At 43.0% G+C, this 21713-nt stretch overlaps 1 protein-coding gene across 1 annotated transcript in view; it reads left to right on the top strand.

Moving 5' to 3' along the window:
• Positions 1–21713, top strand: part of spns2 (SPNS lysolipid transporter 2, sphingosine-1-phosphate) — a 59694-nt gene that overhangs the window by 530 nt on the left and 37451 nt on the right. The window contains exon 2 of the mRNA XM_086131250.1: positions 17605–17670. Coding sequence (XP_085987376.1) covers positions 17605–17670 — 66 coding nt within the window. The remainder of the gene's footprint in view (positions 1–17604; positions 17671–21713) is intronic.

Raw genomic sequence — 21713 nt, 5'->3', positions numbered from 1 at the left:
TCTTTAGTCTTGATGAGCTCACCTCAGCTCAGACGGGCGGAACAATGGGATCGCCTCGGCGCAGTGGACACACACTTGCTGTGTTATTTCCATGCTCGTAGACTCCGAGTTGATTTAATCAAGCGGACGCGCCTTCGCTATCTCTCAAGGAAATGCTCCACAGTGGGTTAGTGATCACTGATATGCCGCAGATAATTACGGATCGATCCACTGAGGCCACGCTTCTTCCACAAACGAGCGTGACGCGTCGATCATGATTGATGGATGTTTAGGGTGGATATGAAGGAGGGAAAATGAGCAAAGTGGGCTGGAGGTGGAGAAATAGTTCAATATTGTATGCTGCAGCTTGCTGTGAGATGATGAGATGAAGCCATGTGGTGTTAATTCTTCTTGGCCGCATTTTTGTCCCCAAGACAACATTCTTTGTGAAACCAAAACCGACATTTTAACATACAAATTAATATGAAGGATTATCTACTGTGCTATTGAGATGATATTCAATGCGATCTTAAAAGATCATGCTGGGGTTAATTAAAAAAATCGAATTCAACTCCAGTGTTTAACAAGTAATACATTCCTCAATCGGACATTGTACCCATTGGCAGTGAATGAGTTAAAAATATTGCTGCAGCACCAAATAATGGAGGGAAGTGTAATAGGAGGTTCTAGGAAGTGATTCCTGAGTAACGCTTTTTATTAATGCTTATTTGCGTTGATGTATACACTGCTGAATTGCAAGCTTGGTTTAAAAAAAAAAATCCATCATTGTTACACTGAGATGTTATCATGCAATCCTGACTTCTAGTCAATAGGATTTTTTATTTATTTTTTTTGGACTGAAAGCAATCATGAAGTAGGAGGAGTATGTCCAACATGGAACAATGTGTACTCGCTAAGTGGCCACATGCCTGTGGCTCAGCATCCTGAGGGCTTCGGGTCTAGTCTGTCAGCTCTGAAGAGGCTGAGTCTTGAGAGGGTGTTGATGATCACTGCAGGCGGGGCATCAGATTGCTGCTGCAACATCCATGCTCAGACCGTGTGCAGAGATTCTGAGATTAGTCTCACCATCTCTGTGGGCCTGGCAAAAGGGTTGAAAATTATTTTCATCTGAATCAAGATCTTGAATCAACATTTATTGGTGGAAAATATGAAGTCACAAACTTGCTGTAAAAAGGAGGTGATAATGGGGCAAGTGCGCTGGGCGGATGCGGGTGTGGCTCACCCATCCCTGCCACCTTAACTCGGCATGGCGGTTTTGCATTATGAATGGGCATAATGTGCATTGGACCATCAGACAGAAATAATATGTACCAAACATACAGCGTGAGCTTATCGGCCATCCTTCTGCTCGCTCCAACTCCTCCAATCTCTCTGTGAGGTTTTCTCTCTCCTCCCCCGCTGGGTGAGCGACGTTGCAGTAGTAATTAGATGGTGGAAGCTTATCAACACGTTGCATCTGTCTTGCATTGTCTCCGACTGCATGTGCAATATTGCACATCCTCACGGGTGTATTTTGAATGCACGCTAGAAAAATGCTGGGTTGCTTTCCTAAACCACTTGCTGAGTAGCTGCAGATTTTGAGCAGGTACCCACGGTTGTGTTCATTATTTTGGGGTTGAAGATTTGGGCGAAGAGCTGAAGCTGCTCGCTATTTTGGAGGTTTGCTTTGTACTGAAGGTGAAGTTATTTTAATGTAAGATTCTTGGAAGCAGATAGTGGCGGCTGGATGACATAGTGGATCACACTGGATCGGGTTTAAATGCTGTTCATAGCGGGCGGCCCACCCAACGGCTTGGTTGCATAAGGAAGGTCCAGTGTAAATATCGTGCCAAACATAGCATGCGAGTGACTTACTGCTTCCTTTTCTTCGATAATGTTGGTGGTAAAAATTATTTTTAAAAAAACATACACATATATACAGTATATATATATATATATATATATATATATATATATATATATATAACCACAGCTATACCGGTAACCTGGAAATCCGTTTTTTTTTTTAGCAGCTTTATCTCATCAGTATGATGAGATAAAAAAAATCTTGATTACGATAGAGTTGATTTGTAATGCACTTTTCATTCTGAAGAAATCTAAAAATGATATACACGATGAATGATCAATTTATGCACAAAAAAGAATGTATACCGGTCCAATTGGGACAGTGTCAGTAAACTTTAGGTTACCCAACACAGTCACGTGGTGGCCCTTCAAGGGCCATTGGGCCATTAATGTAGAAACCTGCTTCCATTTACTACCTTGCTCACTTTAGCCTGTTCAGGGTTGTGGTACGGCTGGAGCCTCAGACTGTTTGACCATGCGTGATTGTGATTGGATACAGTGAGCAGCAGTCGCTTCGTGAATCCACCTTTCCTGCCCTTCAGCCTTCAGTTAACTTTTTCATCTTTTCTGTTCATCCTCTTTGCTTTCTGCATGTCCTGCAGTCTTTTTCTCACCCTGACTCCGCTCAGTAGCAGGTACCTAATCCCAAGTCGTAGATCTTAATGTCAATTAAGCAGGCATGAGTGCACACCCACAGAAAGCAAACACCCAGAATAAATGCTTCCCCCCTGCACCCGACCACCCTTCCAGGGATGAATGGATGAGGGCAGTTGTGAGCACAGGAGGGGGATGCTGCAGTGGAAGGAGGGCAGTCAGAAGAAAGTAGATGTCGAATGCAGGCAGCATGAAGCAGAAGTGATGCCACGCCCCCCTACTCCCCGCCCCACCCCTTCTCCTGAACGTCAAAAGGTCTTTGTACCGATAGCCATGACTGTAGTATGTGTTGTGTGTGCGTGGATCAATAAAGCATTGTCAGTGAGAACGGAGAGTGACCGTTCCAGACATCGGAGCTATTCTGCCTCTCAACAATGATGTGAAAATTGCACCCAACGATGCACCAAGTTGTCAAAGACTTCAAGCCAACGGCTAATCTCGTGTATCAGAGCTGAAACCGGCACATAAAAACGTCTCATGAACAGCGACATGATGTCAGCTGTGGAACGTTGTTCCACCGTCAACAGTCATCATAGTGTACATCCATGCAGACTTCCTCTTTGGTGCATCTCATTCAGGCAGCATTTATTTTTTTTCTGTGCAAAATAACATTGGCATGGAATCAGGAGTTCAGAACATTCAGAAATATCATGCCTCTAAGGAATACCAGATGAATGATTCACAATTTTCCCAATAGTTGTTCAACAATATTTTGTAAACATCATAATAGCGGCAGACGAGACTGCAGACCTCAAAATCAAACCTGGTTTCTTTTTTTTTAAATGAAATTTTACATGAACACTTTCAAAACACATGGCAATTATAATTCAAATAAAACTATAAACTAGATTTCCCGAAAGTACGAGGAAGTAAATGCCACTAGCCATTTTCCTTTAAGCTCAGCTGACTCTCGGAGCTGACGCGCCGTGCCCAACGCTCCTTTTTATGACTTAGACTGTGACGCAGACAAGGCTGCAGTGTCCTGTGTGCACGGCGACATATGAGGCTGTTTTCTTGAGGAAGGAGGAAGGAATATTCATGTCTGGTACAAACAGCTATTGCAAATGCAATTTGACCCATTGAAAAATACTAGAAAAGAGCACGTGGACATTTTATTCAAAGTGCTTCACAGTTTGTGCAAAGAAATATTCGAGTTTGGATGCCATAGAATTTAATTGAATTTGAGGTGGCTTTGAAACCTTAAATCCGACAGTCGGTTTCACGGCAGACACCCCTCGAGTTTTTCATAAAGAGGAGGGGATTAAGTGTTGCTCACAGAATACGAGGATATGTGGAGGCAGACGCTCGGCACTTAAAGTTATTTGCTTGATCAGTAAGTCAAGCTTGATCTCTTTTATCTCCGACGCCCCCCACCTAGCCTTGTCAAAGTGGTAATTTGAGGGCTGCAAGATAATCGCATGATGAGGGAGGGGAGGGGTGGGGGGGGGGGTACAGCTTAATTCTTGGATCATGTAAGATGTACTGTATGTCAAGCTGTCACTCCAGGAATACCCCAAAACCAAAATGCATCCTCTCGGACAAGTGCTTGTATACTTTTGGCCTCTTGCATCTTAGACGTAGATGAGCACGTGGTGATAATCCTCTTAAGGCGGCCCGCTCTTTGTCACGCAGTAGCAGAGATGTGGAGATACGGCCGGTCTGACATGTATTCCTTGTTGCTCAGTCCGTTTTCTCATGATCATCCGCAATTCACACCTCTGGCGCTCGAACATTTACAGTCAGCGTGGTTACAGGGTAAATGTGGCATGTGTTTCCTTCGCCGCGACATGATTTCCTCTCTGATGTCACTCGCCACAACAGTCTGGCGTGGAAGTGCTCAGAGTTCAGTAAAGTTTCAGTTCCACGGCGCCTTGAGAAGGAGGGAAGTGAGGAAAACGTAGGTGTCTGCAATGAAGCAAGAAATAAGATATAAAAGTAGATGTCGGTGCCTTTAGTGGATTTCGCCGTGACGTCACCGCAGATCTCAGTCAATTTTACGTTGCGGATGAATGTCAACTGCCGTGTGGGCCTTCTTCCGCTTTGTGCTTGTTTCATTTTCTTTTACAGCAACACATTAAAGAGATTATACAAGAGTTGGAACAGCAGAGGGAATTAAAAAGATATAGGGGACTCCAGTAATGGTGTTGCTGCTTTAAATCTGATGTCTGGCTGTTTCCAATTACATCATCCTTTCAAATGATGGTAACAGCTCCTTTTTACAATGTTAAAGGGGAAATTAAATCCCCAAAATTCTTGACAGCAATATGTTCTTTGTGCCTCTACTAATCTAAACATGACATTCTGATTAATATTGTGTTTGTGGAATATGAGTTAAGCAGAAAAATCCACCAATTTTTGAGCCATTTTGCCACTTTCTGTCAACTGAAAATGACATCACAGTTGCTCAGTGCTCAAGTAACGATCAATCACGGCGCAACCGTTTCCTGAATCTGAGTCAAGATTGGTTGTTTACCTGAGCCCTGATCAACTGTGATGTCATTTTCGGTCGACAGCAAAATAAACGGGTAGATTTTGCTGCTTAACTCATATTCCACAAACCTTGGAAAGTCACTTACTGGTGACTTTGACCATCTTCAAATCAATGCATCCATACCTTTCACTATCACAACAAAATGGCTTAATTGATCCATCCATCCATCCATCCATCCATTTTCTAATCCGCTTCTAATCTGTCTTCGGGCAGTAGGCGGTGGACACCCTGTACTGGTTGCCAGCCAATCGAAGGGCATACACAGACGAACAATCATCTGCGCTCACACTCACACCTTGGGACAATTTTGAGTGTTCAATCAGTCTGCCATGCATGTTTTTGGAATGTGGGAGGAAACCGGAGTACCCGGAGAAAACCCACGCAGGCCCGGGGAGAACATGCAAATTCCACACAGAAAGGCATCTAGCACTCTATCAGTGGGAGCAGTAGCCCATAGATGTCAACCAGTGTCTCACTAGTAAGATGTAGTTAGTCTAGAAATGCTCGAGAAATGTCATCCAGTCATGGAAGGTGAAAAAAGGCATCACCGGTAAGACGAAGAGGTTCCGCGATTGCACCCTGGTTGTTTTTCATGGACACAGAATTGTTTTCCTAGTGTGGGCAAAGATTGTAAAAGTAGCATAATCTGAATATCAAGGATATAAGTGGCGTGGCGAAAAGGAAACCCACATGAAAGTGATGTCTTGTTAATGGCCTCTAGGTGATTGTTTCAAGGACTTGTCATGAAACTTCTCAGCTGGTTCTTATCTTTGTAGAGTCCAGTAGCTTGTCAAGTCAACAGCTTGCTCAAGCTGCCTGTTGATCTTTGACATGCAAAGATAGCGAGCAGCAACTCGATAATCACCAACCTCCCTTGTCATCATGGGGAGGACGTGTGGAAATAACAGCAAAGTGGTATCGTTTGTTTGCCTGTGCCTCCTCCACCGAGTGTGTTGGGGATCACGGGCGATGAGCTAAATGCGGTAAGGCGGTGCCAAGTCCAGATTTCGAGGCATGTTGGAGTGGGAAGCAAAGATGAGTCAGATGTAGAAGGATTTGCCCAGCTTCCCACCAACCAAACTATCCTTCATTCTCTCCCAACATCGAAAAGTGCAACGTCCCTTCCTGCTTCATTATCAAAGAAGATTGTGGTGTTTACCTGCTGGCAGGCAACAAGATGACAGGAAGGAACTGGAGAGATAGGTGATGTGTTCAGAACATTGCTGTGTAAGACAAACTGTCAAGTAATAACTCAATCCTGCCTAAAATATGGACTCCCTGCATTCCATTCCATCGGATCACTGCTTCAAACCAGAACTACAGTGTTTTGAATAAATAAATAACTTAACTATAGTAACCTTGTGTGGTTCGTGTTGTTAGCGCGTCAGCCTCACAGTGCAGAGGTACCGGGTTCAATTCCAGCTCTGGCCTCCTTGTGTGGAGTTCGCATGTTCTCCCCCGTGCCTGCGTGGCTTTTCTCCGGGTACTCCGGTGTCCTCCCACATTCGAAAAACATGCATGGCAGGCTGATTGAACACTCTAAATTGTCCCCAGGTGTGAGTGTGAGCGCGAGTGGTTGTTTTGTCTCTGTGTGCCCTGCGATTTGCTGGCAACCGGTTCAGGGTGTCCCCCGCCTACTGCCCGAGGACAGCTGGGATAGGCTCCAGCACCCCCCCGAGATCCTTGTGAGGATAAAGCAGTTCAGAAAATGCGTGGATGGATGGATGGATAATAATCTTGGCCTGGACTAGTTGACAACCAATCATAGGACATCCATTCAGACATTTCCACTTGTGAACTGTTGAGAGGTGGGTGGCCTACGGATTATTTCGAAAAACCCATTCAACCACATCGAGGAGACCGAGATTTGAACCTTGCCCATTCATTATAACTGTGAGGCAAACATGCTCACACACAATCGATTTTGAAAAAAACAAAACAAACAAACTTAATTTTAGTCATCTTTTATACACAAGGGATGGGCTCATAATCAATTAACTGATCATTAACAAGTCAGTCAGTTACGGGGCATTCTTTGCCAGTTTGCATCATGAGGCAACGGAGGTATTTGTACGTTTGTTTCATTTTTGTACGTTTGCGTTTCAGGGAAGGGCCAAATTTGTAATTCGCTGTTGAGCGCAGTTTTGACCAGGAGCTGAGAAAGCACTGCTCCGGTTAGTCATAACAATCTCTACAGTACTGTATATTTATGATTCTTCATATGCTCACAGCTGCCGTAATCTCACATACGCTCTTTATTTACAGTGGCGCTGTATTTGAAAAGCCGAGCTTCTGAAATAACAATCATCTTTCCCCCCCTGCATTTACATGTGATAGTGTCAACAGCTCAGCGGAGGGATTACGTAATAGTTCATATCAGACAGCCGGCAAGCTTTGTTATGTGTTCGCACTCCTCTAGTTTCAGTACCGTTCTTTTTTAAGGTTTGATTTGTTGATATCGAAGTGATGTCAGAGGTAAATGAGACCATAGTAGGATTTTCATTACAGTGCATATTGGGATGTGGTCAGAGGGGTGTAGAATGTAGAAATGTTCTCACTTATTTATTGAAATTTGAGTCGTAAATAATGTCGTTTAGATTTTTAAAAAGGTCACATTATTTTTTTTATATAAAATACTTGAAAGAAAAACTCATTTGAATGACACACATCTTTGTGTTTCTGCGAAGGTTTGACAAAATAGTGGAGGAAATAATGTGATGCATCCCGAATTTGTGAGACAAGGAAAGATGAACCGAGCAGCCTGAGCTAAACTGCCTTGCATCTCCAGAACTGAAATTCATTCATTCATTCATTTTCCGAACCGCTTGATCCTCACTAGGGTCGCGGGGGGTGCTGGAGCCTATCCCAGCCGTCTTCGGGCAGTAGGCGGGGGACACCCTGAACCGGTTGCCAGCCAATCGCAGGGCACACAGAGACGAACAACCATGCGCACTCACACTCACACCTAGGGACAATTTAGCGTGTTCAAAGGAACACCGGAGTACCCGGAGAAAACCCACGTAGGCCCGGGGAGAACATGCAAACTCCACACAGGGAGGCCGGAGCTGGAATTGAACCCGGTACCTCTGCACTGTGAAGTCGACGTGCTAACCACTGGACTACCGGGCCGCCCAGAACTGAAATTGAGTTTCTTAAAATTACTTCTCGTGAAAGCTGGACCGCGATTGGTCAGTTGACTGTTTCCACAGGTCACCTTGACAGCTTCTCGCGCGGTATAAATGTGTTTGTGTGTATGATTTCGATGAAAAGCCAGACGGAAGTCTGGTCATAGTAATAACATGTTTCACTTGCATATTTATCTCAGAATTTCTCGAGTTAAAAATAAATGTCTACACTTAGTGAAATTACATGAGATGGGAATGGCAGATATGTTATTAGTTATGACCGAAATGGAGTCGTTATGGTTGCCCGTAGGGAATCCTTTTTGATGTATCGGAGTGGAAGTAGTGTTCTTATTTTGCAGACATAGTCACATTCCAGTGTACATAAACCAAAGCCGTATTTTATGTTTGATGGTCCGTGCCTATTAAAAAGATATACGATATGTTTTGTCTTTTTCCAGACTAAAAAAAAGAAAGAGATATATCTCCCTAAAAAAATGTTTAAAAAGCCACTTTTTGAAATGACTACACCTGAGTTGATATTTTATGTTTGCTGAGTATTGGGAGATAGCAAATTCTGCAGCCATTTGATGCTAAATTGAACTGAAAATAGAGTCCCATTCCTCTCTTTGGATTACATATCAACTCAGTATCGAGGCCCAGAGAACCTGTGGATGATATAACAGCCAAAGAGAGACTCACACTGCGGTTTAATCGAGGGGACATCGGATAGAGGTTATTTTCATAGTGGAAAGATACACACATCCTAATCCGTTGATAATTAAAGCGGTGTTATGCTAATGAAAATGACTAAACACAGAAATCGAAACAAACTTTCTCTTAGCTGTGCATAGCTTATACTAATTACAGAATACCACCCATCGCTTAATTCATGTGCTCAAATCGAAGCGGGGAAAGTAAAAGACGGAATCACAAATGCTATACGATGACCTAATCTGCTTACTGTTATGAAAAATCTCATCGGGCTTCTCCTCATCCGTATGTGATAACACAGTCCAGGAGGCTGCTGTTTGCCCACCCACGTCACGCTCACAAAACATTGCCGACATTGATTTCCCCGAACTTTAAACCGGGAGTCACAATAAAACAGGATGATACATTGTTGCCTTTAGGTTTTCAAGGTTTTCACAACAGCATGAATACAAAGTGATTTATATCTCGCATTCTTATGGCAGACTTGCGCTACACCAGAATGACAAATTGAAAAGTGATGTCTGACGGCACTGCAAAAGCGCTACCAAAAAAACGAATGAATATCCAATTAAACATAAAATGAAACAAAAAAAATACTCGTGTATTTAAAGCAACCACATCGCTTTGGTTGAAGTCCATTTGGTTTAATGATTACAAGACAATGCAAAACGCAATAGGTGGGCAAACGTATAGCATATAAATTCTTTTGTAACAAATTAAGCAACGGATTGTTTCTCACACCCCTACACCTCACCTCGCACGGTGGACCTCGAGGAGAATTCAAACCACAGTCTCCGAGGAATACAGAAGGGGCGCACAACTCGACCTTGGCTAGACAGACCACCTTCCTTGTCAGTCACTCATCTTCCCTCAAATACCTTTGCCTCGCTTCACTGCCCCTTTTTCTATCCCATCTAATGCATAATCTCCCGAACAAGTGAGCTGCCCTCAGAATGTATTATTGAAAAGCTATAGGTTCAGTCTGCTCTTGTGGTGCGTCACCGTGAATTCCCTCTACAGCCATCAAATATTTAGCACATACCGGCTGGGACTAATGTTCTGCAGCACCAGAGCTGAATTAAAACCTTTTGATTCGTGAAAGAAAATTGTGTTAAAAAAAAAAGTCTATGAATCAAAGTGGCGAAGCTGGCAGACATACAAGCCATTCATGAGATTTTGCCCCAGTTAAACTGTCACAAATGTAGAGTATTAGACTGAAGACCGCCTCAAACAACATCAAGCTTTGATCATTGAAATGACTGCAGATTCCTGAATAAGCCTGGAGGCCGATACTGTATTAGGAATGGATACATTGCTAATAACTTAATAGCAGAACTCTCTGTGGATAGATCATAGTTCACTGTTCAGTTTATTTTGGGTGCAGTGGATCCATCCATCCATTCTCCGATGCTTATCCTGCTCAGTGTATGAAAAAAACATCTATTAAAAAAAAGTAGAGTGACAGGTATGTTTCATATTATATTTATTTATTTTTGCTTGGAATTGATCAAAACGGTTGCAGGGTGTCTTTGTAATATATTGTGCACATGCTTTTAGTTTGGATGGATGGATGGATCGGTGGATGAATGGATGGATGGATGACAGACAAACAGACAGATAGATAGATAGATAGATAGATAGATAGATAGATAGATAGATAGATAGATAGATAGATAGATAGATAGACAGATAGATAGATAGATAATCATCCTGTGAGGGAAATTAGATTTGCTGTCTTATATGTTCTCTCTCTCTCTCTCTCTATATATATATATATATATATATATATATATATATATATATATATATATAAACATATATATATATATATAAACATATTTAGATAGGCATTGAGATAGTAAAGATGTACATGATTTGTGACGAGAAGTAATTATTTACTTAAAAGTTGCGCGTGTCAAGCTAGCCCGCTAGCCTGCTAACTCTTAGCGGTCCTCCGTGATAATAGTCTGAATGATTTTGACAGCTCACACATTTCTTGATGTACGTTATCTAAAATGAATAAATACGTCCTTGAAAAAATACGATCCATAACAGTCACATACAGTCCCTTCAAGTAACTTTTGAAGCTGACTGCGCTAAACGCAACATATATCCAGCCAATGACCTTGCTGAGCTGCGCTTTGGGCACCATATAGTGGAAATAAAGCGCTACAGGTGCACACCAGTTACTTGTTGGACAACAAAACTCTAATGTGGGACAAACAACGGAGGCCCATTGAGCTACAGTATATTGTGACCGGTAATCCACTTAAATGAGAACGGCTTGTCTGGCCAACGAGTTTGAGAGCGGGTGAAGACTCGACTGCGGCGTTTCTCTCACAGCATTAAAATTTTAACATATTTTTCATGTGATAAGTAAGTTTGAAGACATGCATCTAAATATGTCCTTTACGAATGCTGTCGTAAAGGACATACTGGAGAAATGCTTGAAATCGATAGGAAGGCTTCTCCCAAGTATGATACAAAAGGACACATATTTTCACTCAGCAATGAATAGTTTCTATGTCTTGTTATTTTTTTGTGGGGGAAATCCACCTCAACATGCACTCTAGCCCGACCGTGAAGCCAAATCCTCACTGTTTCTCAGACATCTGCACTACATTTCCTTTCTGTGTGACAGAGGAAAGAATTGAAACGAGAGAAAAAAAAACTGGCTTCCTCGTCCACTGTGGCCACATGGCAAGGGAGGAGAACAGTCGGTCAGGAGCCCACCGGCCACAACGGGACATATTTGCGGTCGACTTCTCTTCACTTCAGTCTGAACCGCTCTTCATCGCGGCTTGGTTCTGCACGTTGTTTGTCCCTCGCAGCGTCTATCTCATGCTCGCATCTAAAAACTGATCAAACCCAGAACAAACCCAAACATGCACTTTCTCCTCGGTTATTATATTCCCTGCTTTGGTCTCTCACTGACTATTTATACTGACTGGGTGATCACCCCCTTTTGCTGGAATGGAAGGGGGGAGGATGGAGCCACATCAGCACGGCGGTTTACCGCCGCACGCCAGAACCTGGCCAGAATGAATGACTTCCATCCACTACTTCCCCGTCACTTACACATGCACATACACACACACAGGCAGATACACACACACAAATACACACGCAGTGACAGTGAAATTAGGGGATAGAGGAGCACACCCCCATTACTCGATATAAATGTAAACAAGGGGGAAAAAATGCTTCACTCACCCTGTCTGACTTTTTAAGGCCATCACCTATTTATTTATGCATATAACTGCTCTTAAATAGGACAGGCTATTCTCTCATTCCTTTTCACCTACTTTCTCTGGGCAGAAATAGAACCCGGACATTCAGTCTCTGCCGGGGATCTAATGTAAAATTTGTAGACAACTGACATTTGCGTCGGCTGTTGTGTGATTTTACAACAAAACCAAAAATAGCAGAGAGCACATGTTAATATCTGTATTGAAACCTGCACACACGCTCATGTAAATGCAGCATTTGTGGCATGTTTACCAATTTGCGTGTCCTTTCCGCTCATTGAAAAAGGGGTCACAAAGACAGACTTTATGAGAGGGTGGAGCAAGTGTCAGCGCTGCATTGCACCGACTGTTGTGTGAATGTTCTGTTGGGAGTCAAAAAGTGCTATGTCTAGTCCAGCAGAACAATAACGTCACCAACATGGTTTCAAAAGTTACTGTGCAAAAGTGTTGGATCACCTCAGGCAAACCGTTATTGAAAGGTCACATTGAAGCAGGGTCGGAGTGGGACTCATTTTCAACCCTGGAGTTTCATGGCTAATTTGACCCGGATTTGTGTATCAATTCAAAATAGCAAATGTCCTTTGTTGTCATTTGAAATGTTTTTATTTAAATTTTTGTCTGTTCAGGAGATGGAAGGTGTAACTTTACTTTTTTTTTTTTACACATTTAGTGACTTTTTAAAAAAAGTCTTGCACTTGACAAATACTCCATAAAAATATATATACAGTATATATACTAAAACCAATAAACACTAAGCTAAAACAAATCATTTTGCATGAAATATAAAACGAATGACAACTAAGAAAAAAACGGAATTAAAAAAACAAGAAAAACCTAAATAAAAACTAACTAAAAAAAATCTAAACATATATTAACCCTGATTCATCAAATATTTAAATTACAACTGAATGGGCTGACAAAATCATAACCTGTCTCTGAACAAGTATGAGAACATAAATAGTCAAAAAGGACAAAACGACAGAAAGGGACCAAAAGGAAAGATACTTTAGACTTAAGAAAGCACATTTATCAATCGCTGTTCAGTCGGCAACATTTAGGCAGTGACCGCGGTTCTTCCTCTTATTTGAAACCAATGTTCGCCACTTCCGGTACACTACTCAAAAGTTACATTGCGAAAGTGTTGGGCCATCTCGGCCAAATTATTAATGAAGGTCCATAGTGAAGAGTATTTTTGTTTGGTTGTCAGTTAGCAGGCTACTTCCTGATTCAGAGGATTTTTACACATGCTAGCTGTTAGCGTAAAACGGGTGGACACTTCCATTAATCCTGCAGTCACTCACACATTGAAAATTAATTCCTTAATCAAGGTCCTCAGATTTCAGTGGTTTCTTCCTTGAATTATATGCCATACCCGTGTAAATCTATTTTGTTCTGAAAAAGTCATGAAAACAACAAAGGGAAGTGTGGACTAAAAACGTTTGTACAGGACAGTATTTAACTTCACAATTAAGGTGACTGAAAAGACGAGGCTGTTAACACTGTTAAGATTGACATGTATTCTGTCTGTTATTTCCCATTATTGATCGAGGGAGCGCCCAGAGTATTGCGTCAGACTTCAAGCTGGCTGGTACAATGCTGTGGTAAATGAAGATGGAAGCTGCTGATTTAGCTGTGTTCAGTCAGGAGGATCCACATTCCTCCAATGGCTCTTGCTTTGCGTCATGCTCACACGCACGAGAAACCCCCAGGAGGTCCGAGAAACGAATTACGTTTGTTTTAATGAGTTTTTGTCCAACATTTGCGGTGATTAGATACCGTTTGTGAATGTGTCAAAAAGTACGATGGTTTTTCACAGTTTCTGATGTCCAAATAACCTTTGGAACAGGAATCAGTAGATACACGGTGAGAGAATAAGCAAGCCGAAGATTCAACGGAAAGGAAGGAGAGCATTGCAAAAAGACACACCTCAATTCCAGTGTGGATACTTGACCTTTATCTTTTTTGAGTACTCAGCATTGCCATGGCAACTGTACTCTCTGCTGCCAGTTAAGAGGGTTCGTCTTTGTATTACCTCATCATCAGATACATCTTAGCATTCATCCGTTGTTGCATTTCTTCCAAAAAGTCACTGCTTCCTTTCCAAATAAAATGATGAAATATTTTCAGAGAGAGCAAGTTGATTAATGGGGAAGACAAACAGAAAGGACATTGTTTGTTTTTTGAAGGGCTTTGCGGGACCTGGCTAAGACTTGATATGATAGTCTGATAGGCTGCCGCACAAACACAGAGCTACTTGCTCTCTGTAATCTGTTACAGATTAGCACAGTTCATTACACAGCTCACTGCCCTTGAATCTAGTGCAAAAACATGATTTACGCCACGCAAATTAATGCGTCTTTTGCAGCTGGATTGCGAAATGTTTCTCGTTTCTGAACAGGTTTCCAGAAAAGTTGGAAATACTGTATGAGTTTCCGTTTTCCTTCCAGCTCCGTTTTCTTACAATGAAATCGGTTCTACCCGTCATATTTTTCGGGTGGGTGTGTGGTGTGAGTTTATCTCTGTGGCGCACACAAATTTTAGATTGTGTCCGAAAGAGAGACTCCACCATCTGGCGTAGGAATCCCCCCCCCCCCCCCCCCCCGCCGCCCCCCTTCCACGTGGGAGGCTGCTCGTATGCCCAGGCGAGCTCACATACTTCTTCTGGCCTAATTACTGAAGAGCACAGATAAATTTGGGAGGGTATACTGATAAACACTGTGTCTCCTCCCTGATACACTGCCGCGTTCAACGTTTATGGATGACAACAAGATGTCATCATCATGAGCCAGAACGCGATATTTTCTCGCTTTATCTGGGCATCGGTCTTAAGAACTATATCAAAGGTTTATAGAAGGAACATATAGAATTCGATCTAATCCCTGAGCCTCCCCGTCTGCAGGTGGTTCTCTCTGGGGACCAACTCAAGCCTTTCTTTCTTTCATTCGCTGTAGGTTTTGTGGCCATATTGTGGCAGGTGAGAGAAGGAAGAGTTTACCAAAACAACCTCACTAATTCATTCAGAGGGATATTCTCCCATGCGCTGAAGTCAGAAAAGGCGCCGCTGCACACTTTTGAGGCTGTGTAGATTTCTCACATTGACTTGTCACTCAAGCACCGTCGTGGAATGTACACACTCTGTGTCCAGTGACCTTGAAATATGAGCGCAGATTTTCCGATTTAAGCATCTTTTGTCTCGGAGGGGGTGTATGTAACAAGTACCGAATGCAAAAACGCACACTTCTTCAAAGTAGCCTGTGGATGAGCTGCACATACGGCATTGGTGAAGATCAGTATCACTTCAAGATGCACTGCGCAAGTAATTTCATATTTTAAGTATGACATGTTTTCAAATGGATCTCCACACAGTAAATTTCGTGGAGTACAGTTTACCTGAAAAATTTGACACCGAAACTTTTCTTGGGTGATATTTGCATACGTACTTAAAATAAATAAATAAATAGATCAATAAATTCTCAATAAATTTTATAAGAAGGGTTTTTGAGTAAATTTTTCTTGCACGGTATAAAAAAAATGTCACTTAAGGGTTGAGGAACGAAACCACAACCTTAATGCCACTCCTGGTGTGAGTAAGTAAATTGCTGGTGTAATGCGGAATACTTGTACTTCCGAAGTGGGTTCTTTTGGAGACGCTCGCGATTAACTCACAGTAGGAGTGGCTTGGGTAAATGTTTAAGTAAATGTCACTCAACATTTGTTTGTGTTTAAAATTTAAGTCTTATTTTACTCCGTTTAGCCTCGGACCAAATATAGTCTTTTTAGAGTAAAATGTACTGTACGAAATTCACTATGTATGGAAAATTCACATCTCAGGAAGAACATACGGCGCACCTGCCCGAGTATATTACGTGTTCTTTGAAACAGGATGTCTTCCCCCAGCTGACGAGGCCAAGCCATGCCTATGCTGAAAATAGCAGGGCCAGCACCATAGCGAGGGAACCTGATGACCCACTTGGTGATGATCTCCGTTGTTAACCTAAACACCCCTCTCCGCAGACGACAATTTGCATGCCGCTCCTAAAAGTAATTTATTGCAGAGACTCCAACGCAAGAGCCTCCAGGTCAGGTTGTACAAGGTCAAGCTCGGAAAGATCACAGGCTGCCAGTTTTTTAAAAAAAATGTTAGTCATGCCTCCGTTTCATTTTCGGGGAGTTGTGTTGCAATCCCCAGCTGTGTTTCGTAGGAGGACAGGAGCGCTACCAAGCACGCAACATTGCACACATTGTATTGTAATGATTCTTGCAAGACTTTAATTTTGGTTTGATTATAAATCTGTGTACAACGGTTTGATGTTCTTGATGATTTTTTTTCTTCCTAATTTGAATTGAATTAACTTGAAGAGTTTGGAGGCGGCCCAGTGGTTAGCGCGTTGACCTCATAGTTCAATTCCAGCACCAGCCTTCCTGTGTGGAGTTTGCATGTTCTCCCCCGGCCTGCATGGGTTTTCTCCGGGTATTTGGGTTTCCGCCCGCATTCCAAAAACATGCATGGCAGGCTGATTGAACACTCTAAATTGTCCCTACGTGTGTATGTGAGTGCCAATGGTTGTTCATCTGTGTGTGCCCTGCATTTGGCTGGCAACGGGTTCAGGGTGGCTCCCGCCTACTGCCCGAAGACAGCTGGGATAGGCTCCAGCACCCCCCGCGACCCTTGTGAAGATAAAGTGGATCAGAAAATGAATGGACGGATGGATAATTTGGACTTTGCAAAGCTTTCATCTATTGTTACTTATTAATAAACAGCTATCCTACCAGATGAAATGAAATTGTAATCGTGCTGAATTGAATCATTTGAATCATTCAACTTGACAATATCCCGGTTTTGAATTGTATTTTACCTCATGTATCGAGATGCATATCGAATCGTCTTTTATTGGCGAGGTGAGGACCCCTAACATCCATCCATTTTCTATATTCATTATCCTGTTCAGGGTTGCGGGGAGCTGCCATGCGTGACTATACTGTATATGAATTACAATGTATTCTGTCTTCTTACATTTGGTTTCATATATATTTGTTTTTTTTAAGCGACACACTAGAAAAACGCATGTCATGTCAAGAGATGTTCATGTCATTTTGTAATGAGAGCAGTGCATGCAATGGGAATTTTCTTCATTTCTGCAAAAAGGTGCTTGGGTTACAGAAACAGGCTGAAGATGCCTTCCAAGACCTTGCGGGTTTTCACACTGCAAGGCGGTTACAACACTGCTCTTCATCCGTGTGTTTTGATCGCAGCCGTCGGCGATATTTAATCTCACGGAGGTGCCCGCTGAGGTGGCTCGTTGTGTGTCGCGACATTAAAACGCAAATTGTTCAATTATCACAGGCCACTGCTAATGATGTTTGCGCCCATTATGGAAGCACTTGATCACTGAAGCGCTATTACTGTCCAGTGATTCTGGCTGCCTATAAATCATACTCATCCAAATGTCTTTGTTTTGTGGGGGGGGGGTTTTCGAAATGATTGAAACAGCGCCTGCATCGCATTGAAATTTTCCTCTCCTGTTTGCAGGCGTCGCACTTGACATCCAGAAGGATTTCGAGGTATCGGACAGCGTCGTCGCCTTGTTGCAAACAGGTATTTGTTCCCCAGCCCAAACTCATTGACTACATTGTGACCACTGCATAAGGCAAAAAAAATAATAATAATATCCTGTATTTTGCTTTTGTGGTGGCAGCTGCAACCTCCACTGCCTGAAGTGCTAATTAGAAAAAGAGTCAGGTGCAGAATATGCTGCAGAAAACTAAACATGTTTTATAATGTGTCAATGCTGTGTTTTGGGTCTGGTTTTGGTTCAGGGGTTTTACTGCAGCATATGCACCATTCTCCATATTACTAGTCGGTGTTTCATCAGAACGGGCTGTGTTTTATAGAGGTCTTGTTTAAAAAAAAAAAAAAAAGTTCCATAATGTTGTTTTCATGGGGTGTTTTTTTGGAGCAGCATTGCCTCACTCAGCAGCAGCAGCAGCAGTAGTGCAAGAAAGGAAAACACATTGGAAATTGGGAGTCAAAGCAGGCTGAATACTGACATGCATGCAACCCTTAATATGTGTGCACCTCGGTTTAGGGCAGGGTTTCCTCCCATCCCGACCCTAATGAATCCACCTTTTTAGGGAGATACCATGCAAAGCCCTCTTATTGGAGGACAGGAGCCAGTCTTGTCTCAGTGTGGCCGCCGATTTATTTCAACACCATCACTTGGGTACACAAAGCTCCATTGAGGCCTAGCAGTCCAGCTTGCATTTGTAAAAGAATACAGCCCAGTGTTTCCTCCCTTACTTGATGTTCCTCGGCTAACCAAGTGTGACCTGAATGGTGTCTTAAAGACAAAAATATCCTTCAGGAAAAAAAACACTTAAGCCATGTCAGTTATTTTTTTTTCCAGTGAAAAAGCCATTTCATCACCTCCAAATCTAATTTTCACCCAACTCCATTTTAGAGTCCCGGTTTTCTTCCTTTTTTTTTTATTGCTTTGCTGCTTGACAACTGACATTTTTTAAACCTCAGTCCAAGTTGAGTAAGTGTCAAAAGCGCAACAGCACACTACCTCACCAGCACATTTTGTACCACAAGACTTGGCCAAAATTTTGACAAGTAGCAGGAAACACGGGCAGGTTTTGACTCTTAATTCTGTTTGGATTGGACCATAATCTGCGTTATTGACACATCCACACTAGTGCACGCTCACTCACACACACTTCACATTGTTCATGAGTGAAGGGATGCCTGATTTGCCCTCCACGTCTCTGAAAGTCACCCAGCCGGCACAGCTAAAAGTAGTAGACCTCCTTGTGTTGCCTGGCCTGTCTCGGCCTGTTGTGGCTCAGACTCCACTTGGACCTTGATCCCCAGACGACCTTTTCTCACAACAGACTGAGGAATGCTAGATGTCCAAACTGTGATCTGAGGGGACTGGTGGGCACAGGCCGGGAGGCTAAGTGTGAAGGGAAGGTTACGGAGTGATGTAACGAGTGAGGTTGCATGGCTGACTCCCAGTGTGTGTGTGTACACAGACTCTACCTGTATCTGTTTGCAGTACAGGTATTCTCATATGTCCCTCTAGTTTATTGCTTCACTCTTCACCTTAATTCAGAACTGCTTTGCCTTCTTTCCTCCCTCGCCGCCTCTGATATGGCAACTTCCGCCCACCTAGGACCACAAACTACCAGTAGAGGTGTTCGAAAGGCAGTAGGAGGTGTCTCGCTTTCTCTGCTGGCAGGTCACCCTTACACTTTGAAGAACCTACTGAACTCTACAAGCCTAACTCAGAACAGTATTTGTTTAAGATGGTTGGCAGTTGATTTTGTTGTGGACCTAATGTGACTGGTAAAGTTGAGGTCACAGAGATTTCTAAGGATTTTGTCTTTATTCCAGCTAGAATCGAGTTGGTCAATTACCACCTTACTTTTTTGTTGCCAAAAAAACGGATGTGTTTCAGATCAAGTGTATTTGTTTAGCTCTTAATCACCGAAGGGTTTCAAAGAGTCTAGTTTACCGTGTTTGGGGTTTGCCAGACTGCGTTAACGCGTTACTGGGCGTTCCGACAGACCGAGGGCATTTTTTTAAAATTACATGCCCCAATTTGGTGACACATAGTCGACTAGATTTTAGACCAGCGGAAAGCAGGTCTAAGTTGTGGCGCAATGTGGAGCCATCAATTGTGATGGCCCTTTTGGTGCAGGCAGACAGATTCTCAGCTCCCGACATGACGCTGTATTTCATTTATAAATGTGACACCAGTGTGGGACAAACGCTCTGAATTGTTGTCGAAAACCATTCAATGAATGCATTGTTAGAATTAGTTTCATAATTTCAAAATTATTTTTGTAATCACGCTGATCTCCTGCATCTACATGCCATGCACACCGCACACCTCTCTCTGTGCTGACTTGAAATGGAATGAGGGGAGCTGCCCCCATTGTCTGGTAAAGGGATGGCGTTCTCCAAACACCCCCTTCTCCCTGTTCCCACCTTGGTAAATACCGAAAGAATTAAACTATTATTCACATCTGCTCCATAAATCCAAATGTGTTTTTGGCACTAATGAATAAAAGGCTGTAGTTTATAGGGACTTGGGTTTGGGACAGAGGGAAATTGCCACTGGTTCCTACAGGATGGAAGGAGGACTGTTCCCTTCCGAAGCATTGCCAAAGTGCCCTTGAGCAAGACACCAAATCCTCAACTCTGTTTGCATGCGATGAGATGATCCCCTGGGTAGTTGCGTCTTCGCAGTTGCCATTATTCGTAATAGTCCACACTTCAAAAACAGCCTAGACAGCACCTATTGACAAGAGATGTGCAGCCTTTGTTACACCGGGGGGAGGTGCGGGCTCAGCTCTCTTGTGAGAGGGTGAGGTGTGCATCGCTGTCAGTTCCAAACTTGAAGTTTAAGCCTGGAGCTCTCAGGCCCATCCACGCTCTCACCTGAGCCCACCGGACTTGTCAGACAACAGCACAACCTCTTAGCTCCCCTGCTGAAAATGGCAGGTCTGCTCTAATGGCCCTCCGGCTGCCTGGGGTGAGTGCGCTCTCGCACAGCTGTGAACTGGACTCGTCCCGAGGGTGTGGAGTGCAGGCAAGGTTAATGCAAAAGGTTGTTCACCTGGACGGTATTACTTTGGTTAGGGGAGTTTCGAGATCAACCAGACGAAGACAATCAAGAGTTTTCTTTCGACACAACACCTGAGGGTATGCAAGAAGTGCTTTGAGGCAAATCCAAACTCAAGTCTTAGCAGGATTAATTTTAACGTCATAATGTAAGCCGGCCATGTAATTATCCACAACTGGGGGGAGCATGGAAGCAATATCGGGGTCAGCTATGCTCGATGCAAAGAAAACTAATGAGGAGCCGCTACTCAAAACAGCTCACATACTGCCTGTGCCCCATTCTGTGTGTGGCTGACCACCTTGTCTGTAATGTAACACCCAGACATACGCGCTCATTTACACACACACACACTCACGCACACACACAACACACACAAATGACATGACAGCCCTCCGCTCATAACATGGTGTCAGTCTGTCATTGGGAAGCTATGTGAGCCAAAGGAATGAGGCCACAGGTGCTGCGGGAGACTGACGACCCGAGCGCTGCCAAAATATCAACACATAGGCACCGTTCAGAGACTGTTTTCAAGTGGAAACAGATAGATGGAAATGACTTATTAACCGTTTAGGCTCCAGCATTTTTCAATGAAATATTCCCTTTTGGTGTGAGTATTTCAAAAGATTGGAGATTGAAAATGGTTCGAGGTAAAGGCATGCTGTAAATGTTGCTTGGCAACATATAATGACAAAAAATATTCAGAATAGATTTTCAAGGAACAACTGCAGGGGCAACCGATTAGTGTCCATCGTGTTTCTTTCCAAAAAAAGCATTTGTCTTTGAAGGTTTGTGTGGAATCAATCACTAATAATTCAATGAGGCAAGCAAGGTGGAGGGATAATTGGCATGTCTGCCTCAAAGGCTGTGTTCACACTGCAGGTCACTTCCATACTTTGTCCCCTCAATTGTCTTGGATATTTTTTGGGGATCAGATCTTTTTTTTTCCTGCAGTGTGAACAGTACAAATCGGATTTTTTTCAATATACCGTATTGGCCCAAATATAAGACGGCC

This window comes from Hippocampus guttulatus, chromosome 15, assembly GCF_054856545.1.
Source record: "Hippocampus guttulatus isolate MCC_2025c chromosome 15, RoL_Hgut_1.0, whole genome shotgun sequence".
NCBI lineage: Eukaryota > Metazoa > Chordata > Actinopteri > Syngnathiformes > Syngnathidae > Hippocampus > Hippocampus guttulatus.
This window is presented reverse-complemented; position numbering and strand designations above follow the sequence as displayed.